At 36.7% G+C, this 23,789-nt stretch overlaps 1 protein-coding gene across 5 annotated transcripts in view; it reads right to left on the bottom strand.

Moving 5' to 3' along the window:
• Map3k4 (mitogen-activated protein kinase kinase kinase 4) overlaps positions 1–23,789 on the bottom strand; it is a 119,827-nt gene that overhangs the window by 50,029 nt on the left and 46,009 nt on the right. For all 5 annotated transcript variants that reach the window (XM_005390695.2, XM_005390696.2, XM_005390697.2 and 2 more), the window contains exon 3: positions 12,212–13,575. In XM_005390695.2, coding sequence (XP_005390752.1) covers positions 12,212–13,575 — 1,364 coding nt within the window. The remainder of the gene's footprint in view (positions 1–12,211; positions 13,576–23,789) is intronic.

The raw sequence follows: 23,789 nt of genomic DNA on the forward strand, positions 1-23,789 counted from the left end.
ATATTATACACTATATCACATACCATCACAAGGAATCATATTTTACACCACACACCTATTTTAGAAACTCTTGCCTGCTATAGGAAATCAAGTATGTATTGAACATACATACTTTCAAGAGATTTCAAATGTATTAAACCTAAACAAAGAACAATACACTAGGTTAAACACATAAAATTGCCATTTAAGTCAGCTGAAAATGATCAAATGTTGGCAATTTAATATAGGTCAACCTAATAAAAAAGGAGTTCTGGGAAGACAGTTTCCCTTGTGCCCCATAAAAACGCAGAGCAACTAGGCCAGCAAAACCAGCACTCTGGGAGACACATCTACAGAACATTAGGCGGCGAGGGATATTCACAAACCCAAAAAACAGAGGGAAAACAGTGAGTTCCATGACCCACACCGAACAGCAGTATGCAGGGGAAACAGAGAAATTCAGAGGCTGTCCTATGTGTGGAAAGTGGTAAATCTCAAAACCATCAATACAGATGGAAAAGAAAGCTCACTGCATTTACTTGAGAACACCAGTGAGACTGGAAGTGGTTTGGGCACAATTTCCTGAGTGACATCAAAGGGCTGGCAGTACAGTCAAAGAGGCTGGCGAGGTTTAAGCTCATAAACGCTTAATTCTAGCACCCAAAATTTTCTGTCAGGGCAGAACGTCATAGCAAAAAAGAAAGCTGCTAGAGTGAAATCCAATTGGCCAGTAAAGGACAACAGAGAGTCCAAATGGGAAGACTTCACATTTCCCAGAGAGGGAGCTCAAAGTCATAATCCAAACATTTACCTAACTCCTTCCCTCTTCAAAGTTCATGAAAATAAGCATCATGTTTTAAAATGAGCAGCAAGAAGGACGACAGTAGGGCCTACCACAGGGTTATTATAAGCAAAGAGAAAAGAGGGAGTAGAATGACCCCACAGACAATAAAAGTAGGTAAAACATGTCCGGTGAAGTGATGGAATTGTAGTCCATTTTTAACGAGCTAAAAGATTAAGAAAATCACAGAAAATACAAAAGAACAACATGAAGTGATAACTTTTAATAATTTTTAAATTACTTCAAAAATAAACCAGAAGAAACACAACATATAAACAGAATAGATAATGCTTTCACAGAAATATAAGGTTAAATGGAAGAACTCTTTATTACTCAAAATAAAAAGATATAAAGTGAAGAAGAAAAAGATCTGAATGGAAGTGACATAGAAAATAGGCAAAGTAGACAAAATGTAAGTGCTCATTCCCAAAGAAAATCAACCTAATAAAATTCAAAAATTTAAAAATATTAAGAAACTTAATTGAAGTTAAAAAAAAAAAAGTCTTAACAAAAACCAGGCCAATCCCAGAACTAGTATTGAAAGTTCACACTGTGTATTAAAAAATATCAAGCTGGAAAAATAAACACCACATAAGACTAGTACAGTTTAAAGAAAAAGAAAGAACAATCCTTTAGGTATTCAGCAAACCAAAGCTCTTATAAGTGGACACGAAGAATCACATTAGGGGCCTGGGGATTTAGCTCAGCGGCAAAAAGCGCCTGCCTGGCAAGTGCAAGGTCGTGAGTTCGGTTCCTGGTACCGGAGAAAAACCAAAAAAAAAAAAAAAAGAATCACATTGGCAAACTTTCCAACCTAATGTTTTAAGCTTAAAACAAAACAAAAAAAAAAGAACACATTCATTAAAGGAAAGAAAGTACAAGTCAGAGATTTTTACAGCTAGCCAGACTTAAAAGTATAAATGTTGCAAACTGGGAATGAGCCCTCACTAAAGAATCTACTAAAGGATAAGTATCACACAAAAATGACTCAAGAAATTGGAATATAGACTAAATGAGTCTCTTAACAAAAATTCAAAACCTATTATTTTTATCTCTCTATAAATCTTTATCCAAACACATACACACACACACCCCTGTAGAACCAAGACTAAATGATCAGAATAGGTAAGACAATACTGCTAATAACAGCTGTCTGAGCCAGTTGTGGGAGTGCATGCTTATAATCCTGGCACTCTGGAAAACTAAGGCAGGGGAACCGCAACAAGGCCCTCCCTCAAAACAAAACTGGGCTAGAGACATAGCTCAGTGTAAAGCCCTAATGGTGATCATGATGATTATGATAATGATGATAATGGCTACACGGATCTGACACTGTAACACCTATCAAATGAAAGGAAGCCAGGCATTGTGGTAGTCACCTGTAATCTCAGGTACTCTGGGCTGAGACAAAAGGATCACAAGTCCAAAGTCAGCCTGGGCAACATGGGGAGATCCTGAGTCAAAACAAAAGCAAAAGGATCTTCAAAGAAAGGGCTGACATACCTTAGCATTTCATTGGAAGTAAAAGAAAATCACTTCAAATGAGTATCTAAAGAATAAAAGGGTAATTCCAAAATTGGAAAATAAAATATAACATCCAAAATTGAGAGAAGACTAAATAAAAATACCATGGAAATATATCAATATAAAGATACCCTAAAAGGGGAGGAAATAAATCCATCTTTAATATTAAAAGTAAACAAAACTGCGTATCTCAGAAAAGTTGTATGAAAATTTTAAAAATGAAAAGATAAATTTCCTAAAAAACTAAAACTATTACTATTAGAGAACCTAGATGTCTTTGAAAATACACTACTCGGGCCGGGAATATAGCTCAGTGGCACAGGCACCTGCCTAGCAAGTGCAAGGTCCTGAGTTCCATTCCCAGTATAAAAAAAAAAAAAAAGAGGTGAAAATACACTATTCAAATATTTTAAAAAACAAGTATTACATAAGTTTCATAAAAAATAAATTTAAAAAACAAATTTTTTTTAAAAAAATATATGAATGGATAAACATGTGGTACACCATACAATTAAACATTATGGAGCCATAAAAAAGAATGAAGCATACTACAACAGGGATGAACCTTGAAAACATTACGCTAAGTGAAAGAAGCCAGTCACAAAAGACCATATACATATAGCTGCATTTATATGAGGTGTCCAAACTAGGCAAATATAAAGAGACAAAATGTAGGTTAGTAGTTACTTGGGGTTGGGTATGGTACTCAGAGGAATTTGAGGGGTAACAGCTAAATGGTACAAGAATTCCTCTAGGGATGATAAAAATCCCCACATAACTCTAAAAATAGGACACTACTAATTTAAATGAATTATTTTAAATGGTGACTATCATGATACATGAATTATATCTCACTAAAGCTTTATTATTTAAAAATAGCAACCAAAAGCATTGAATTGGCTATCTAGTTAGGAGCATAACCATGAGAAGAAATACTCCAAATGTCTTAAAAATACAGAAATTTCATTTTATATTGCTAGAGAGTTATACCTTGAAGATGAACAAAATCGAAGGCAAACTGCTTTGCAGTCATTATATTGTTGGTGGTGTTATTCTGAGATTGCTGTGTGTGTGTTAGAATACTGTATCTGGCATTCTAATGCTATCATTCATAAATCGAGATTCTCAGTATAAAAGCAAGGAGATGATACACAGATTAAGTCAGAAGAGACTGAGTACGAATCTGGAGTCTTGAATTTGAGCTCAAAGTAGCCATATGAAATTGTGCTGCACTATGTATCTCTATCCACTGAAGAGGATTAAAGCAGTGAAAGACTACTTCAATTGCAGTGAGGAATGCTAGTGCCCAGATGGTGGTCCTGGAACACTACTTCTCAGTAAAAGGAACTAGGGCTCCTTGAAAATAGATATGATTCTCAATCTGGAGTAGATGTAAGCCTAAAACAGACTGTTATACCAGAAAGCAAGGAAGCTCTCACAGACTACTCTGGACATAGGGTTGTGAAAAAGGACTCAGACTAACTGAAATGTGCTTCCATGGTCCAGCAATGGGACAGTGTCAACAGTGATGACAAGAGCTACTTCAGCAGACTGCAGTAACGACTTCAATGACTGACATGTTGAATGTTTACATTCATAATAAAAAATATTAATCACTCATAATAAACCAGTTCATTACTTTGAAAAATGGTGACTACAGGAAAAGAATCAAGCACACTCATCTTGAAGCTCCTGTTCAACTATTCCACTGATTAACCAAATAATCAGTGAGAAAGTTTCTTCTTATAGCATATATAATAAGTGAAGGTAATAAATAAAGGAGGTTAAGTGAAGTAGAAAGGAATAAAAATATCTGCACTTTCAACCCTTAATGAATTAAAGAATCTAGGCTATGCCCATCAACTACTACTAACATCATGAAAAGACACTGTATGAGTCCTGATATAGTAGTGTTAACAAATCAGTCAATTAATCAGGAAATGCTGAATCTGATCAAGCTACTCAATATCATAGCAAATTCCAGAGAACACAGAGAAAACAGAAACATTCTAAAGGTGAAGTATAATCATTAAATTTCAGACAGTGAGAGACCCAATGGGGTAAATGACTTTGTTTTTCCAAAAATATGTGACAAAAATGGGAAAGCAAAACCTACAGATTTTAAAAGACTACAAAAATAGATAATTAGAATCTGTGGATGTTACTTACAAACTGATTGAAGCAAAAAAAGAAGACTTTTAAAAGGAATAATTGTGGCAATAGAAATATGAACAGTAACGTTATTTGATATCAAGGAATCACTGCTACACAGTATTTTACATGTGATAATGGTACTGTGGTTATATTTTTAAAACAAGTCCTTTTGCTGATAATATAGCACTGTAAAAATCTGTTAGTAGGGTAGATCTTCCATTAAACAGTCATACTACAATTAAATAAAAATAAATCAAGTCCTCATTTTTCAGAGAAAGACACTGAAATGGATAAAGTGAGGACAGCTAAGGTTTCCTCCAAATGGTAGAGGAAGATGTCAAGAGGCTGCAGACACTGGTCATGACCTGGTAACTATGTGCCTGGATACAGATTTAGGAGGGTTCACAGAGTTATTCTTTTACAAGTTTACTAGGTTTTTGTAACAAAAGAAAATTTTAAACTGTGTCAAACGAGTAAGAAAAACATGAGTACACATAAAACAACATAATCACAAAATAGTAATAGACATAAATTTTAAACTTCTATAAAATTGCTATGGTTTGGGTAAATGTTCCCCAAATGTCCATATGTTACAGGTTTGGTCCCCAGGGTGGCACTACTAGGAGATGCTGTGGCCCTGTATGAGGAACGGGTTTAAGGGAGGTCCGTAGATCCCTGTCAGGAATGGGCTTGCATCACAAGGGTCTGTGAGATTCAAGCCACTTCTTTCTCTTCTGCTTCCTGGACATGGGGTGAGCAGTTTTGTCTTCACCACACACTCCTCACTCCCAAAGCAACTGGGTCACCACCTGACCCTGGAGGAGAAACTCCAAAACTATGAGCCAAAATAAGTCTTTTTCTTTATAAGTTAACTATCTGAGGTATTTCCTTAAAGTGATAGAAAGGTGACTAACACAAGCACACAACCCCTGGGCTATACTGAGAACTGTACTATTATTCTGCACTAGAGATCTCATCCCTAACTGAAATCCCCACAGAGGACAGGTAGGTAACATACATGGGTGCACTACGGCAGCTCTAGGAAGTACTGGGGTAAAACGGAGCATGCACGCCACTCGGCTGCAACCAGTGACTACTATGTGGGAATGTGCACTCAGTATTGAGAGACCTTCCAATATTTCAATCAGAAGCAGAAATCCAGATTTTTATGTGAAATCTTCCCATTTTTAAATAGCAGTCCCTCCCTAAGTCAAATGTACACCATCCCCAAACACTGTGTGAGACCAACTGTAACTGTGGGAGGTAGTACGCTGTCAAAAGCATGTATGGCTTTACAGGCAGAGTTCTGAGTTCACACTTTGATGTTGCCACTTACTGGATGTTTAATTTAACCAAGTTCCCTGACCCCTCTTCTTCCCCCAGTTATACATCTAGCGTTCAGTTAATGCTAGCTACTAGTCTTCACATTACTGTTGCAGTTTTGTTACGAGGGATCCAGTTCTCCACTGAAAGCTGATGACTTCTGTTCTACTCTGATCTTACATCAGGTCTGATTCAGTGTCTCACCCATCTCAAAACAATGTAGCAAAATTCCAATTTTCCCTCAAATAAGTCTGCTTCAGAAAACTGCTTGGCTATAACCACCACGGTTAATTCCTACCATTTTGTTTTGAAACCCTGTATCATTTTTAATGTTCTTCCTTTGTTTTGTTTATGTCTGTGATGTTGGTATTTTACTATTGTTCTTTTTTGTACTATTGTTTAAAATGAAAAAAAAAAAAAAAAAGAAAAAGAAAACCTCTCAGCAAATGAGCAAGTGTGCACTTGCTAGTGTGTCACTCAATAAAAAGTTCTTCTAATGGTATTTATGAAATAAGACAGGTAATGACTGGAGCAATTCAAAAGTTAACTTTAATAGATAGTAAGCACAGGTCTTGAAGGCAAAAGGAGAGGGACTACTGTGGCCAAACTGGCCTCTCCAGCAGCTGACTCAGAACTGTACTGCTGCAGGACTGGCTCTAAATGAGACACACAGTACAGATTTGTTTGAAATGTTATTCTTTTTAAAAAGTCTGTCTTCTGTCCTGTGCCAGGAGATTTGGATTTGTCTTGCATCCAAGAAGAACAAAGGTGTGCACATTTTAAAGGTGCATGGGCAGTGCTGATGTGCAGGCAGGGTAGAAAACTAAGAGTATAGTCCGAAGTGTGGTACTCCAGAATCCTAGGTTTGAATCCATCTAGCAATGTCATACCACGTGATTTGGAGAGTTATCTCCTCTAACCCAGGCTCCTTATTTGTAAACTGTAGAAATAACATGACCACCTCCTAGAGCTGCTGAGCCCAGCAAATGGTAAGACTCACTAAGTGGTAGTTGTTAACACATATTTCCTAGATCCCACATGCTCTGTCCACTCTAATGGGCAACTTCTTCAAGATTTCTTGTACTTTTTAGATTAAAAAAAAAAAAGCATAATTTTTCTTTGGCTCCAATGACAAACAGTAGTTTACTGAACACTAAACTTATAATAATTACATGATCATTTCTAATTTAAAAAAAAGCAATTCAGTTAACCAAAACATCCTACTTGTATTTGAGATAATATGTACAATAAAGATTACAATATACTCATTTTATCTTTCTCTTCTGAAAATATATGAATCATACAGAAAGCAAAAAATGAATATAACATAACCTTATCACAACCTATAACCTATGTATTTTTATGAATATTTAAACTGCACAAACCCAAAAACCTACACAAGAGTATAAATTTTAAAACATCAACTAAGACATTGTGGGGTGCTGGGGAGTGAAAATGGGGGCTGTGCGAGGATGGCATGCAGACTGGGATGGAGTCTCACTCTTCCACTGTGAAATGGAAATAGCATCACTGAAGACTGTTAAGGGAAAAGGCACCCCCTAAGTTTGGAAGAGTGAACTGAGTACACACTGTAAGACTGAATACAAAGTGTACTTACACACTGTGCTTTAGTGTGTACATTTGCTCTTCATGGAGTAATTTAGGTTTTAATTTTGAAACTATATTACATGTATACTAGGCCTGAATAAACATGTAAGAGGAGCTGGATTTCTCAATCAAAGAGCAACTTACAAATAAGGGCCAGATGAGAATCAATGTTGTGGTGCTGGACTAGAGCTGGAGACAACAGCATGAACTCACGTTTGTTACAGGCACACCGAGATAAAAAGCAAGTAGAGTACTGACCTGTGAGCATGGATGAGTCAGAACACACCGTCCATGCTCTCACCATGTCACTGAGCCCCTAGAAGCACCAACATCCCCACAGGAACCAACACCTAATGCCCACATCTTCCCTCCCCAGTACCTGTCTCTGGACGGGAACAGTGAGGAGACAGGACAAGCCTGGAGTACCGTGTAGTGGCTGAAAATAAGATATCACTTAAAAGCCAAACAAAACAGCAAATTAACACACAAGAGAACAGCAGCATGCTACTCAAACAGCTCCTACGGCTAAAAGAAGAGCCTGAGCAACAAAGTAAGTAACAGTACAACTGTAGTATAATCCAAAGTAAAAAATCAATATTTAAATCCCTCTTGATAAAAAAGATTGATTAAACAGAGGAAAAGAAGAGAATCTTCCATACAGAATTTCAAATAATACCTGTGGGTACTGTTCTGCCCCACTCCTACAAGTGTAGAGTGATTCCTTCATCCTATCATAGTCTGCATTTGATGATTCATTTCCAAAAAATACTATGGAAAGACGAAGATGGTAATTTCTGAAGAAACCTGGTAGATACCATCCTAAGCAAGTGAGCAAGGGTCACATCCACAGTGACGGTGCAATGCATCAGGGCAGTTGGACTCTATGACCCTCATCCTCAAGCCCATTACCCAAATCCCATCATAAGAAAACAAATAAAATGCATAGATCTAGATTCTGGGACAGAAATGGGAAGTAATGGAAAAATAGGAAAATGCAAATACTCTGTAGTTAACAGAATTTTATACTGATGTTAATATATATTAGTTTTGAGAATGTACAGTTAAGTCAGTATTAGAGGAAACTAGATATAGAATATAAGAGAACACTGTACTACTTCTGCAAATTTTCTGTACATCTAAAATTATTTCAAAGTAAAAAGTTTATTTAAAAATACAATTATAATAGGTAGCTTTGATATTAAGGATAAATTTTTTATGTATTTCTATGGTTTCTTGTTTTAATTTCTAAGCTAAAATTGAACTGTAAAGAACATTACAAAACCCAACCTTCGCTATAGTCAATGCTGTGAAGGACACCTGGGCACTACAGCACTGCTAAAATGGTGCCTATGAATTTTCTAGGAAGGTTGCGAAGGATCACTACACAGGTACTTGTATAAGTAGGAAAGGAGCAGGATTTGGAGTTCTTCTAGCCCTATCATGGGGAGACCAGCAGGTAATATTAGGAAACGGGTATCAGACACATTCATTTATCCCTAAGACCAGAGATTAACACTCAGACCATAGGAATTTAGATTATACCAACATGAGAGAAATAAACAGGAACAAAAAGACGGAAGTGGGGAGGCTTCCCACAGCAAGTGAGTAAAAATTAGAAAATAAATAAGGAAGCATAAAAAAACACTTCAGGGCATCATCTCTGGATCTTATTTTTTCCCCCTTACGTTATGTTGTCCTGCTGCCAAAAAACGAAAACAAGCAAAAAAAAACCCTTCACTTGGTACTATTTTAGCTACACAGATTAACTAAGTCTTACTTCTATATGATAACCTGAGATTCTCTTGTTTATAACATTGTTTCTATAAATTGTATTTTCAATATCCTCAACAACTGCCTACCAAGTGACCTTTAGAAACTAATCCATCCTACTCTATCATTTGTGCTGATACTGTACTTTTTACTGGCCTCAGAACAACTCTGTGATGTAGGTAGGTACATATTATTACGAGTATTTTACCAGCGAAAGAGTCATAAGCAGAAAGATTAAGTCATTTACAAAGTTATGCAGTGATCAGACATAAGGAATGGTCCCAGTTATTGGGACTTCAAAATGGTGGCGCTTTCTCTGATATACTTAGTAAACAACAAAACAAAATAAATCCAAGAAGGGAGTGTGAATACTCAACACACCCAGATATTATGGCCCTGAAATGAGAATAAAAACAAAATCTTCACTTTGGAGTCTCATCATTTGTTAGTTTGGATTAATCTCCATATAGTATAGAAGAACTACTACTTTAGCTGGTACTTTCACTATTTGACAAGCACTTAGTATTTTATAAACCGAAACTAAAAACAACAGGGGCTTCTGTGGTTCATTTTCTGAAAAGCAAACAATCTACAGATAATTCTAAATAAACAGCCTTCAATTCATATATTTTGTAAGCTTTAAATATACATCTGCTACTTTTTTCTCTAACAAACATGACTTCTTTCATTAGATCTCAATTAGTCAAAGAAACACAGCTTTGGTGGCAATTCAAAACCATGGGTAAACTGTCATCCTTCTTCAACATGAGTTCTAACAGAAAATGCAGATCTCTCCATCCCTCCCTTCAGCCCTCTCTCCCTTTCTCAGTGGTGGTACTGGGTCCTGACCACAGGGCCTCACACTTGCTAGGCAAGTGTGCCACCATCACCAAGCTTCCTCCTCAGCACCCCCGATGATACCACACTGCCACTGTTCTTCATTTTCAAAACTAGGCTTTAAAATAAAAATTAAGCATCAATCCTGTCTTGCTCACACATCTGGATGGAATTAAACCACTCTAGCCAAAACTCTATACAAAAGTGATTCACCATTTGAAATACATGATAAACCCTTAAGACATACTAATAGTTTTGTTCTGTTGTTTCTGAAACCTGCACTATGATAAAATCTTAATAATTCAGGAACTAAAAGGGGAAAAAACTAACAAGCTAACATTGATTTAATAAAACAATGTACATAGACTCATATACTTCACAAAGTTAAAATACTGTTAAAAATTACTACAAAGTGTTGGTTCACCTAATAAAGACCTAGCTATATTTATGTGACCGTTTGACCCCTATGTCCTACAAGGTTAATGATCTGGGCATATGAATACAAATAATCTTGCAAACTGAGTCTCATGTTTCCACCTTTAATGCTTTCTGTTTTATTGTTTCTCACTCCAAGCTAGATTATATAATAAATTGAAATTTTAAAAATTAAAATGATAAGTACATGTGGATATATGTATATGGCTGGTAAAATCCTGAATTTGCAGACTAACACAGGTATGCAGGGCTCTCACAGGGCTGAGGGCTTTCACTTCCAGCAGATAGAAGATGCAAACTTACCAGAAGATAAAAGATAGTCTGTACTACTTTGGACTCCAAAGAACAAATACCCTACCATATACCCCTTTATAGTCTTGCCACCTTTGACAGTACGGAACTTCAGAGGCGCAGAGCTATCTAAATCAAAGCTGTGCTGTTTTTAAACTGCTTTCTGTAGTGGACATGAGGCTTCCAAAATCTTCACACAGCAAAACACATACTTAATAATAAAGATTGTTCTTGAATTTCTATCATCTACCCTGAAATCTTTAACCTTCTTAAATAGACTACACTTTTTCCCTTTAATCATTTTTATATTCCCCTACAATGCACAAGGTGTCTTTAAAATACACTAACCAAAACTGGACATGCTACTCAAATGGCAGTAAGCTATTTCACAAAATATGGGCTTTATTTGTGACCTTGGGTGCCATGTTCACTTAGAAATACCTTAGTGTGATGCTGACTCTTACTGACTCATCCTCAGCCTGTGGTCATCCACGACTGTGGCTTTCTTCTCTCTGTATTTACACCTGATCCCTCCTTCTCCATTCTCTATTTATATGGTTAAACTTTTTCCCTCCACACACCACTCTGCACTTAACTCATTAAATTTATAGTTCATACATCCACTTATCATAGTATTTTATATTGAAATGATTAAATATGCAATTTATGACTGCCATTTATGACTTACAAATTTTTTTTTTTCTGGTACTGGGAATCGAACTCATGACTTTGCGCTTGCCAGGCAGGCGCTGTGCCGCTAAGCTAAATCCCCAGCCCAACTTACAAATATTAAGATATGAAAGTATATAATAACCTAGTACAGCTACTACGGAAATCAGCATGGAGAGTCGTTGAAAAACTAAAACTAGAAATTCCATTTGACCCAGCTATTCCCTCTATGTATCTTCCCAAGAGTTAAAATCATCTTATAGTGATACATGCATACCCATGTTAATAGCAGCACATAATCACTAAATCTTAGAAGCAGCTTATTGTGCATTAACAGATCAACAGATAAAGAAAATGCAGTATTTATACACAACAGAATATTACTCTGCCATGATGACCAAACTTGAGTCATCGTAAGAAACTGGGGGCACCTTGAATGCATTAATCAACACACAAGCTTAAATATTGCATGGTTTCTCACACATGAGAAACTCAAAATATCACTAAAGTGCAAAATAAAAGATTGTCAGAAGTAGGGTGATAGAACTTTCTCAAATGGTAAGGGGATCAAGAGATGGAGAGAGTAAAGAGAGAAGGGAGTGGAATCAAATGATAAAGGGAATTAGTAAGTGTTATGTACATGTACCGATTTCCCGTAACAAATGTACACATTACTGCAAACATGAATAAAAATGTTTTAAAAATAACCAACACATACTATAGTTTATAATAAATAATGGAACTAAGGACATCTTAATATTCTTGTCTACTGAAACGTACCTCTACTGGATGATCACTCTTAACCAGTGCTATACGCGCCCTTTGCAAGGAACCATCCATTAGTTTGTGAAGTCGTAAAATTAACTTTCTTAGCCCCATTTGCTTCAGTGCTTTGTCTACAAATGGCCTATAAATCGAAGTCAGACAATGTTTACTGAAGCCTGCTTCTGTGCTGCAGTCTACTGCTCCCCAGCCCACAGGCTCCTCTTCAGACTCGAGCCTCTCAAGCTTCCTGGACGCACAGTCTTGCAAGTGAACATCCAAACTGTTGTCTGTGGACGTCCTGATTTCTGCTACCCTTGGACCAGAGATGTGTTCTTCTTCACTTTCATCCATACTACTTTCCAACTCCTTCAATTCTCCCTCTGTGTAATCGCCCTCATCTTCTGGTTCATTACCTTTGGATGGTCGCGGGGAAGGGATTTCAAACACTGGCCAGCCAATATCTGATAAATTCTTGATGCCCAAAACAGTACCCATAATCCTTAATTTCTGATTTAGATCTTTTGTGATGTTTAACCACAAACAGAGTGCCTGCACCCTGTCCTGGAAGTCTTTTGCAGCATATTTTTCATAGTCCTTTTGGAGAGCCTGCAATGATGGATAAAGTGCTTCTATGTACTCTAGCAGCTCCATTATCCGTTTTACCTGCTCAAACGAGACCCTCTGACGCTGGAGATGCTCATGATAAGTAGAGTAACCCACACTGTTTGTTCCATAATGGGCTTTGCATGGTCCTTCTCCTGAAGTACCATTGAAACTTGCTCCATTTCTAACAAAGGGGAAGCTCCCATAGTTAACTTTGAAAGTAAGGATTTCATTGATAATATCTGGGATGGCTTGACGGGCTGTATATAAAAAGAGATCCTGATCATTAATGGTCCGTCCTGCATGCCAGGCCTGCAGCTCTAACCAGATAAGTTCATTTGATCGGTTAAACCAAAAAGCAGATGTATTTTCTTGTCCTCTTTGCTCCCTGTCCTTCTTCTTTGAGACCGAGGTAAGCTTTAGCAAAAGTCGTAATGTTTCAAAAAACTTTAAACGATCTGCTGGACAGTCAGTTCTAGAAGTCTGGCGTGCAGTTCTGGCTATAGGCACGGGTACAGAAACAGGAATCTTAGCATTGCTACAGCCAAGGCTGAGGTAAGGCTTATTGAGATCCACATCTGGAATTGATTTTTTTGGCAAAGACCCACTGACTGAGTCTAACATGAACGAGCACTGCACATTTTTCTTATGATCACGCTCTGTTGTTCTAAGAGTTGCTCGGATCTTTTTCTCTTGCTTGTAGCTGTATTCTTCCACGTTCTCCACTGTTTTTCCAGTGTCTTTATGTGGAGGCTGATTTGGTGCATTCATTTTTTCTATTAAAAATAAAAACAGAACATTATATAACTCTAAAATATGAAGCTACTCAACATATTCAGTAAAACTGATATTCACATGTACTTATATTTCAGGCTGTAGTGAAAAATATCATGCTGAGAATGAAAGGATTCAAAAGACATGCAACAGTTTTTCTCTACATTTTAAAAAAGATTTTATTCATTGTTCTTACCATCAAATAAGTAATCACCTTCAATTTAAGAAGAAAGGAGTATGGAGGGAGATCTGACAGAACCTTGGGTTAAAAACGTACCTACCTAGTTCCTACTTTTGTCCGAAACTGCATGTGTTAGCTTTAGACCATATCATTTCAGCTTTTTGGGGCCATTATTCACTAAGATTATTTTCATAAAAAGGTGAAAGACAGATGATTAAATAAAAACTACAACCTCAGTTTATTTTATTCTTTGACTTCTTTGTAACAAATGGTAACATTTTCAATATAACATTAACATAACTTAAAATAGACTAAAATCTAGTGTAATTTGCCTAGTGTGACTTTATGTGTACACAAAATTCTTCAAAATTTATGCGAAGAAATGCACATTTCCTTAGAACAACTAGCTCTATTCATTAATTCCAAGCTTTGTAATGAACATACACACATCTTCCCTCCTGTCTGGCATGACACACTATAACCAGCTATGTACGTCACAATAAAATATTTTCATTTTATTGCTTCCTAAATACAACCACCTCTGGGTTCTCGTCTACTTACTCATCACTCTTTTTTACCCCTCCCCCCTTAGAACTTTGTGCACTCTACAAAATGTTAATGTTTCCCAAAGTTCCAGTCTCCAATCATTTCCAGTCTTACTTTGCTGCTCCAGGTGATCACCATCAGTAACGCCCAACATATAGCACTATCCCACTCTTTCCTCCATACGCAGAACACACAATTTCACATTTAGGGCAGATGTTTCCGATACTAACATCTGTGTAGTAAAAATGTTATGTAATCAGTGGTGATCTGAGTAAGTTTTAGGCACATATTCACCAATGTATTTCATTTATGTAAGTATTAAAGACCCTTAGGTGGACATGGTGGTACATGCCTATAATCCCAGCACTAGGACAGATAAGGCAGGACAATCATCACAAGTTCAAAGCCAGCCTGTGCTACATAATGAATTCATGAGCAGCCTACACTACTAGTAAGTCCCTGTCTCAAAACTAAAATAAAAGTATTATACTCTTTAAATAAATAAAAATTCTATAAATAGTGACATCAATGTAAGCATTTTTCAATACATAGTATTAGTGTCTTTAGATATGACAGAATAGGGTATATTTACATGTTACAGTGTAACATAACCAAAATCAATGCATTTTAGCAAACTTAATTAAAAATCAATTTACCTTCTAATCAATTTAAAAATAAGGATTTTAAAACTAATTTTTCTAAAGCACTGACAGCCTGGTTTACCTTACATCCAAATTATATAAAACATAATTTATGATCTATCAGAAAGAATTTAAAACAATCTGTCTATAGAGATTTTGTTAAGATTTTAGTATGAAAACTACTACCGCTATTCCTCATTCATAAAACTGTTTGTCAACATTTAAATTACTTCCTCTTTGCTTTGTCTGTGTTATGTATACCTTCACTAACAGAGCACATACATATCATTCATTTCTGTATAGTTAAGCAATGACATTTTGAAAAAAATAGCAAGTGTTTTCAAATTTCAAGACACTGAAAATACCATTTTCAAAAACATTAATCATATATTAATCAATATACTTGGTCATTAAGAAAACACAGACTGCTATATATACTGTATCACCACATAAAACCACAGAGAGAGATCATGAATTTAGTTTCTTTTTTTTTTTTTTTAGTTTCTAATATACTAAATTTGAGGTGCCTAAGGGACATCCATGTAGAAATGTCTGAAGGTAGCTAAAACACAGGCGATGGGCTCAGCAGATAATTTCAACAATATGAACTTGGAAATCATACTGTATATACAGATATTATCTAACAGCAACACAGAACATAAGAACATTCACGGAAAGTGCAGGAGAAAAGCACTAAAGAGGGCATTATGTATTATTATGGAAAAGAAAGTCTTTAAGCCCTCTTCCCCCAAAAAACTTTTGTTTTTTGTTAAAAAAATCAGTTTTGGTAGTTTAAGGTTTAGGATTTTAAAAATCGTAAAACTAATGTCGTATAGTATTACTGATAATAGTCACAGAATATTTGGACATATGAATAATTTATAATTTAAAGTAACTGTGAACAGTGAAGAAGCACATATAATTTATTCATATTCTATGATTTAAAGCTGTTAAGTAAAAAAAAAATAAATAAATAAAGCTGTTAAGTAGATAACTGTGATTAGCTGGGATGACCTTAATAACCCGCAAAGGTTGGCTATAAATATTATGCCCGAATCTATTATATTTATCAAGTGTAAAGCCATGAAAATAATGAGGAAAAACTTCTCAACTTATATTGTTTAGTCAGTTTTGCATGCCTGTACCTGGCAATCTGAGCAACTACTTTGAAATCACTCTTAATTTCCTATTATCTTGTTTTGAAATTCTGTATCATTTTTAACGGGCGTGTTTTGTCCTCTTTTTTTGTCTCTTTAAAATTAAAAAAAAAAAAAAGCCAAACTTCTCAGCCTAGATCTTTATGTTAACAATTAAAAGGATCTAAGAAGGAAAAATGGTCACAATCTTACTTTTCCATATAGATATGATCTCATTTTAGCAGGCCTGAAAAACTATTTGTAAGTCATACCATATACACACAAACCTTGTTAAGCTTACCTTACAGCATACAAAACAATATTACATAATTTTCTGAAGTTTGTACTGACATAAAGCAACAATTATTTGAATGTACAGTGTGTATAAGAAAAAGCAAACTAGGAATTGAGCAGGATGGGACAGAGCTTGTTTTTCCCCCAAAAAAAACAAAAATGAAGTTAGTTTTGAAAAAAAAATAGAAATTAACACTTCTTAGTTTAAATGATGATGCAATTCAAACTTAAAATAGACTTAAACCCTGTCTAGGCACACAATAGCTGTATTTTTTAGATAATATACTTACGATAGTATGAGTAAATACACATGTTCTCTTTTTTTGGTGGGGGGGCAGTAATGGACAGTGAACCAAGCGTACTCCAGCACTAAACTACATCCCCAGGCCTTTTTAACAAGTTCACAATGGGGCTATAATTTGTTTGCCTCACGATGGTATCTGATTTGAATTCCACTGTCTGATATTACAGGGCTAACTACCAGTGGTTCAAGCCAAAGTGACCATGTTAATTTAAAACAGATCCTCACTAAGTTCTCCAGGCTGGCTTTAAACTTGTGATCCTCCTGCCTCAGATCCCAAAGTAACCAGTATTACAGGCATGTACCACTGTGCATAGCCAAAAGAGCGATTACTAGCAACTGATGACTAGGTAGACTTCTACAAAATCATAAGGGATCTATTAAGAAAGATATGAGAAGAACATTAGGGTGTTTCGAGAGTTATTACATAGGCTTCAACCCAGAAACTTTCCCTACTAATGAACAAGTTTGTTTGTTCAGTTTTCTGTTAATACTAAATCTCCCTGCAATTAACAAAAACTCATATGCAAAGAGAGCTTCTGAAAAGGAAATGATTAAAAATATAGGAGTTACAGAAGATTTTGTCGCAACTTTTAATTATAGCCCCACTACAAAACTAGTTCATCATCAATTAAGACAAAAAGAACATCTGATCTCTCAAGTGCTTATAAATTAAATGGTGTGATTTCTGTAGTACAATGAAAGCAAACCCCTGCAATAATTTTTCCTCCAATCACTAAAATAATTCCTGCCAAATCAGAAAACATGAAAAATGTTCAAAAATAACTTTGTAAATAAACTAAAAGCAGCCAATAACAAGCAATACAGTTCATGTTTAAACAGATACAATTTCAACTGAATTCCCAACATTTATACCTAGAAATGGTTCCTTGGATATGTATAATTCCTATGCTCTCCCATACACGTATTGTCTAAAATTCAAAATACTGGCCTTATTTGAGTTCTCAAGTGAAAAAGCATGAACAGATACATGATCTTTATCTGTAAACGTTAGATGATGATTACAGCAAGGGTGCCCTACACTATCAAACAATGATAGCAGTATGATGGGGCTTAAAGAGCTATGCAAGGTTGTCAAATTTCTGTACATGTTCAGAATCACTTAGGTCCTGCTAACATGCATATTCCTGGGCCCCTTTCCACTGTCTCCAAATCAACATAGCTAGAATGGCAATCCCTTTGGGAAAACACTACTTCATCCAATCCTCTAATTTTCTAGGTAAGGCTTGACAGAGATTGTCATAATGCTCATAACAACATTATGATAAAGATTACTACAGAACACAGACAGATGGTAACTGGAATCCTAACCCATGTTTGTGTCATTCCACCACCCATACACACCTATCAAAGTTACTTCCAAGGCCATAGTGATTGACCAAGGAAAGGCAAAGATACCAAGTTCCATAAAAAACTGATTACTGTGAGCTAATTAGTCTGTAAAGACAAAGTAAAAGCAAGTACTTAACTTCAGGTCTTAAAGAATGGTTTCTACTTAAATAAGGGTAGCACGGAGCCTGGCATGTTGGTGCATGCCTATAATTCCAGCACTTGGGAGGCTAAAGCAGATGGATCACACCAAGTGTAAGTCTATCCTAGGCTACAGAATGAGTTCAAGACTAACCTGGAATAGTGAGACCCTGTCTCAAAAAAAAAAAAAGTAACAAGAAAAGTAAGAAAATAGGTATTTTAAACCAGTAAAGAAGAGAAGCATGAAAAGGCAAAGGGAGAAGAGAAGAGCATGGCTAGAACAATAGTATGTATATGGGTACCCTGGAAACACAACAGAAAACCTGGAGACCAGACAGGGTTTATGAACTTAAATTTAGTCTGGTTAACAATAAATATTTTCCTAGTTATACAAACAACCCAATTTATAATCATTTTTACCTGCTCAACTTTATAGCAGTATTGTATTAAAAAAAATAAGCACTGCTAACTTCACTACTATTAATAAAAAGAAACATGCACAAGTGTATAAATATATATACACACATACACTTGCCCTTGAGATATTTGCTAACAGTAGAGGATAGGGTAGGGCTGCCTTAATCACACAGAAGCCCATTAAAAGAACACCTTGGACTTCTCTGAAGACAACTGTCTGCCACGACTGTCTGTGGACCCTCTGTCCATCTGCTATCACAGGCAGTCTACCACAGAAGTGAAGCCACAGTTCCCACTGGCCAGCTTTCCCCAAACACTCAGGTGTGTACTCCCAGGCCTAGAGGATCATACAAGGAACTGAACTTGGATCCCTACACAACTTGTAGTGGGACTGGCTGTCCCAGAGATCACACTTGAGGCCACAGTGCACATCCAGGAGAATGTGTCCTACACTCTCATGTATCACCAAGTCTGGAGATGCTGGCTCACTAGGTGCAGGCTGTCCCCACAGCTCTATACCACAAGGGGAACCTGGATGAAAGAAGGGGCCTCTGCAAATGGTCTGGTGGGTCCCAAGGAAGCAAATTTGTGAGTGCCAACTCTGTTGCTAAAGTTGAAGCTGGTCCTCTTGTCTTCCTGGTTAGAAACCACTGCACATTTCCAGCTCCGGTACATACCACAGCCTTCCTGCACATATCACTCAGGCCACAACTGCTTTACCTTCTTCTCTGAGTAGCTCCCCTGCTTCTGATTAGGCTAGCTCATCCAGTATGATCTCCTTTTCACTGACTTGACATCACCAAGTTAGGAACATCATTTCCACCTGCAGAATCCCTCCCAGCAGCACTGAGTTAGCAGTCGGTCAGCATGTTATGGAGTAACAAGCAGAAGGAAGAGGGTGACTCCCAAGTGCCAAAGCTTCCCTCCTACCACTACCTGCACAAGACTCTCATTGGGCAAATGAGCTTTCAAAGTCAATTTTCTGTAAAACTGGCATACAAGGCTGACACTGAGATACTGTCTCTGTTCTTGGCTAATATGGAAGGGAACTTCTGACTCTGAATTAGCTACCACCTCACACCTTTACCCTTCAAGTGTTGCACACCTTGGACAGGCTGGTTTGAGAAGAGAACCTTGTCAAATGTGTGATAAATATTATCTAGCTCAGCACTTCTTAAGTGCTTTGTGTCACAGACTGCATAAAAGAACCTAATAAAAACTAGGAGCTCTAGGCAGAAAAATGTGTGCATGCACTAATAAAATGTGCACCCAGCTTTAGGGAATCCACAGATGACTATGGTGTAAAGTGACAGGGCTTTGCTATCTTTATTCCTGACGCTGTGTACATAACTGCATTTCTTCAAATATGGCACTTCAAGTGACACATTTCTTTTCTGAAACTATGTTCGTGTACACATATACACACTATATCTATCTATCTATATGTATAAATTTTTTTTTTTGAGACAGGGTTTCGCTATGCAGTTCAGGCTGGCCTTGAACTCACTTTGTACCCAGGCTGGCCTCGAACTTGCAGCGATCCTCCTGCCTCAGCCTCCCAAGTGCTGGAATTACAGGCATGCACCACCATGCCTGGCTTATAGATGGTATTTATATTTGGCCTCATATTTCCAGTAAATTTAACACTGGCTTTAGGTATTTAACTGCAATCATCAATTTTATTTTTCTTGGTAAAGATAAATATATAATTAGAAATAGGCAAATTGAAACAAGTAAAACAGATTGTAAGAAATTTCAAACATTAATAATGTAGAAAATACAAGGAAACAAGACAGTTATCCATGGCTGGTAGGAATGAAAAAGGAACAGTCTTTTGAAGAACAAAATGGGCACTATCTAACAATTATAAATGCACATGCCATCTGATACACAAATCAACTGCTGGAATGCTATTCTACAAAATACTCCCCTTATATACAAAGATGTATGAACCAAGATGCTTTATGCAACAGTAGTATTTATTTGAAAATATGGAAATATCTCATAAGGAAAGCAGTTACAGTGATCAAAGACCACCACAGTTTAAATGTCCATACACAGAATAGCCTCTGCCTAATGCTAAGTGAAGAAAGGTGAATGTTGTATATTGGATGTTCTAAAATAATGCAGTAAACTCTGTGATACTGTATTATGGTGTATGTATCTCACATCTTTACAAAACCAAGAGTTTACTATTATACAGGTGCTCTTCTCAGTACTAATATTTTATTTCTAATTCCTCCTATTTGTATATTTACCATTCTAACATGTTACTGAAAAAGTTTGTAGAAACTCAAACCTACTATAATTCTATCAAATAATTTTAATTGGTCAATTTTCTAATCACAGATATGACAATTTGAGCTACAAATCCTCTCAAGATCTAATTTTACAATTGTTAAAAAGTAAATCTACAGGATTAGTAGCTACTTTGAGTCTACACTGTAATAATACTTCAAAAATATCCACATAATCAGTTCATAACATTGTCTGCCACGCTTACCCACACACACACACACACACACACACATACACATGCACAGTTACATCTCTTTTGAGCAGTGCCCTCAGTTACCTACCTCTTTATCTCCTTGCATTCCCTCAGGGAGGCTCCTGATATTTTTTTGCAGTTAGGAGGGAAAGGGGCTGGAGAAAGCAAAGACAGTTCTACTGAGAGCACACAATTCCAGAAGCTTTACCATGAAAGCGTGTAAGCATAGCCTCCCTACACACCCAATGAGCCAACCTCCCAATACTACTGCTCTGTGTGGTCTGCTCCCACACTGCACATGGCCAGTGCTGTGACACTGAAAGAATGCAGCAGAAGTGATGCTGCCTGACTCCTGAGGCTAAGTCATAGAACCTTGCAACTTTCAGCTTGGTCTCTTAAAGACTTGATCTGAGAAAAGTCAGCTACCACATAAAGCCAATATCCCAGGGACCAGGATGATGTACAGAAACCCAGGCCAGCCATGTGGAAGGCTACATGGAAAGAATGCAGTTCTCACTACCTCAGGTCAGGCCCAGACAGGGAATGAAGGAGCCATCTTAGATGAATGGGTCACAGAAGATGTCATGAGACATCATGTGGGGAGGGCTGAAGGCTTGGATTTGAGGCCTCAGCCAAGCCCAGGGTGACAGTGCCAGTCAGTGGAGCTGTTCCAGACATCATAGAGCAGAGATGATGCTCTCTGCCTAAATACCTGAACTACAGAGTTGTGAGCAATAAATGACTGCACTTTCATCCCACAAAGTTTCAAGGTGGTTTGTGACATGGCAATAGAAAACCAGAACACTGCAAATATTATCAACAAGTATTTGTTAAAAAGGAGTCCAACTTTGTAGCTCTAAAGTTAACAGTATGATTCAGAGAGCCTTTTCTTGTTGCAATGAGAAAGAATGTGTCAGTTCACATTTCCTTGGAAAGCTTTGAAAATAAATCTGACCAATCTAATTAATTCTAAAAAGCTATTCAAAACACCAAGGGACCAATTTGTTATGATGAATCATATGCTAGTTTGAAGTTTTGTTCTCTCTGACTCAGTCTTCAGCTCACAGCACAATGTTACCTGTTCCAGAAGTCTTCTCAACACCCTGTCCTGCATGCCACCTCAGTGGCCTCCATCTCAGCCCTACCACTCCAGGGTGTGCTCCCTGTTATTAGTGTCCTCCTGACTAGAGATAGAACTATGTCTTATTCATCATCTAAAATAGCACCTGCCAGGGGCTGGGGATTTAGCTCAGCGGCAAAAGCGCCTGCCTGGCAAGCGCAAGGTAGTGAGTTCGGTTCCTGGTACCGGAGAAAAACCAAAAAAAAACAAAAAATAAAAAATAAAAAAAAAATAAAATAGCACCTGCCTATGGAATGACATAGATTCTGATTCAACAGAACGACAGAGAAAAGGGATGAAAAGATGGAGGAAAGGATAAAGAAGAGGACAGAGAGTGAGGAGAGATGGTAGAAGAAAGAAAAGAAGGAAAGGAAGGGAGAAAAAAAAGATTTAGCAACAACAGCAAAAAAAAAAAAAAACTACAGTACTACATTTTGGATGAGAAAAAGAAAAAAACATTTGAAAGAAATAGAAGGAAACATATAGTTCCAGCACAACTAACACAGGCAAAGCTCCATTAACCACATTTCAAGGCTTAGTGTTCTGAAAAGAGACACCAGTAAGAATATATGAACAACAGAATATTTTCAATTTACTTTAAGATTATAATTGAATTTTACTTTAAGGAAAAAATTATATTAGGGGACTATCATTAATTTGCAATAATAACACTGGTAGATAACACTTACAGGATATGTAACCTCACTACACTACAGTAAGTCAGATTATTTTACACATAAAGAGAATGAGACACAGAAATTGCACATCCAGACAGTAGTAGAACCAGGATGGGATCCAGGTAACCTGACAACCACATTTGTACTTTACCCTGCTAAATTCTGACAGCAAGTAAGTTCTCGAGGACTATTTTACCATCCCAATACAAATACATTTTACCAAAACATTAAAACATGATCCAATTGTGCAACATGAGTATTTCATTTCCATCTTTTCTAGGTATTCATGAATAAGAATTCTGGCAAGAAATAATTCACTGAAGGGGAAACATGTGGAACTACTTCCTAATACATCCATGGCTAAGACATTCAAAGTGAAAACCTAGAAACACTGAGCTAAGTTTCCCCAAGTGTAACATGAATGCTACATAGGCCTCACACCTCACTGAATTATCACACCTGAAAGATAATCTTTTGAAGTGCTACGCATAGTCCTAAGTACAAAGTAGGAATGACAATTTTGAAGACACCATTACATATGTGAATGATATAAAAGCCACTTAAGAGAACAAATTATTCTGCAACATAAGAAGTTCATTAAATAAAAGAAGTCATTTAATGAAACATTAAGTAAAAGAAGTCAGTTATTAAATAGTAAATATATAGGGGCTGGGGATTTAGCTCAGCAGCACAGCGCCTGCCTGGCAAGCACAAGGTCGTGAGTTCAATTCCCAGTACCAGCAAAAATAAAATAAAATAAATTTAAATGTAGATTCATGACAAACATTTTAGATGACAAAATAGCCAAAATCTGTGATTTAATCTTTTTCCTTGCTGGGGCAAAATACCCAACACCTACAAGTTAAAGGAGAAAAGGTTTATTTCAGTTTACAGTTTGCACAGATTTCAGTCCATAGTTGG

Source organism: Chinchilla lanigera, unplaced genomic scaffold (assembly GCF_000276665.1).
Source record: "Chinchilla lanigera isolate Chin_1 unplaced genomic scaffold, ChiLan1.0 scaffold00038, whole genome shotgun sequence".
Taxonomy (NCBI): Eukaryota; Metazoa; Chordata; class Mammalia; order Rodentia; family Chinchillidae; genus Chinchilla; species Chinchilla lanigera.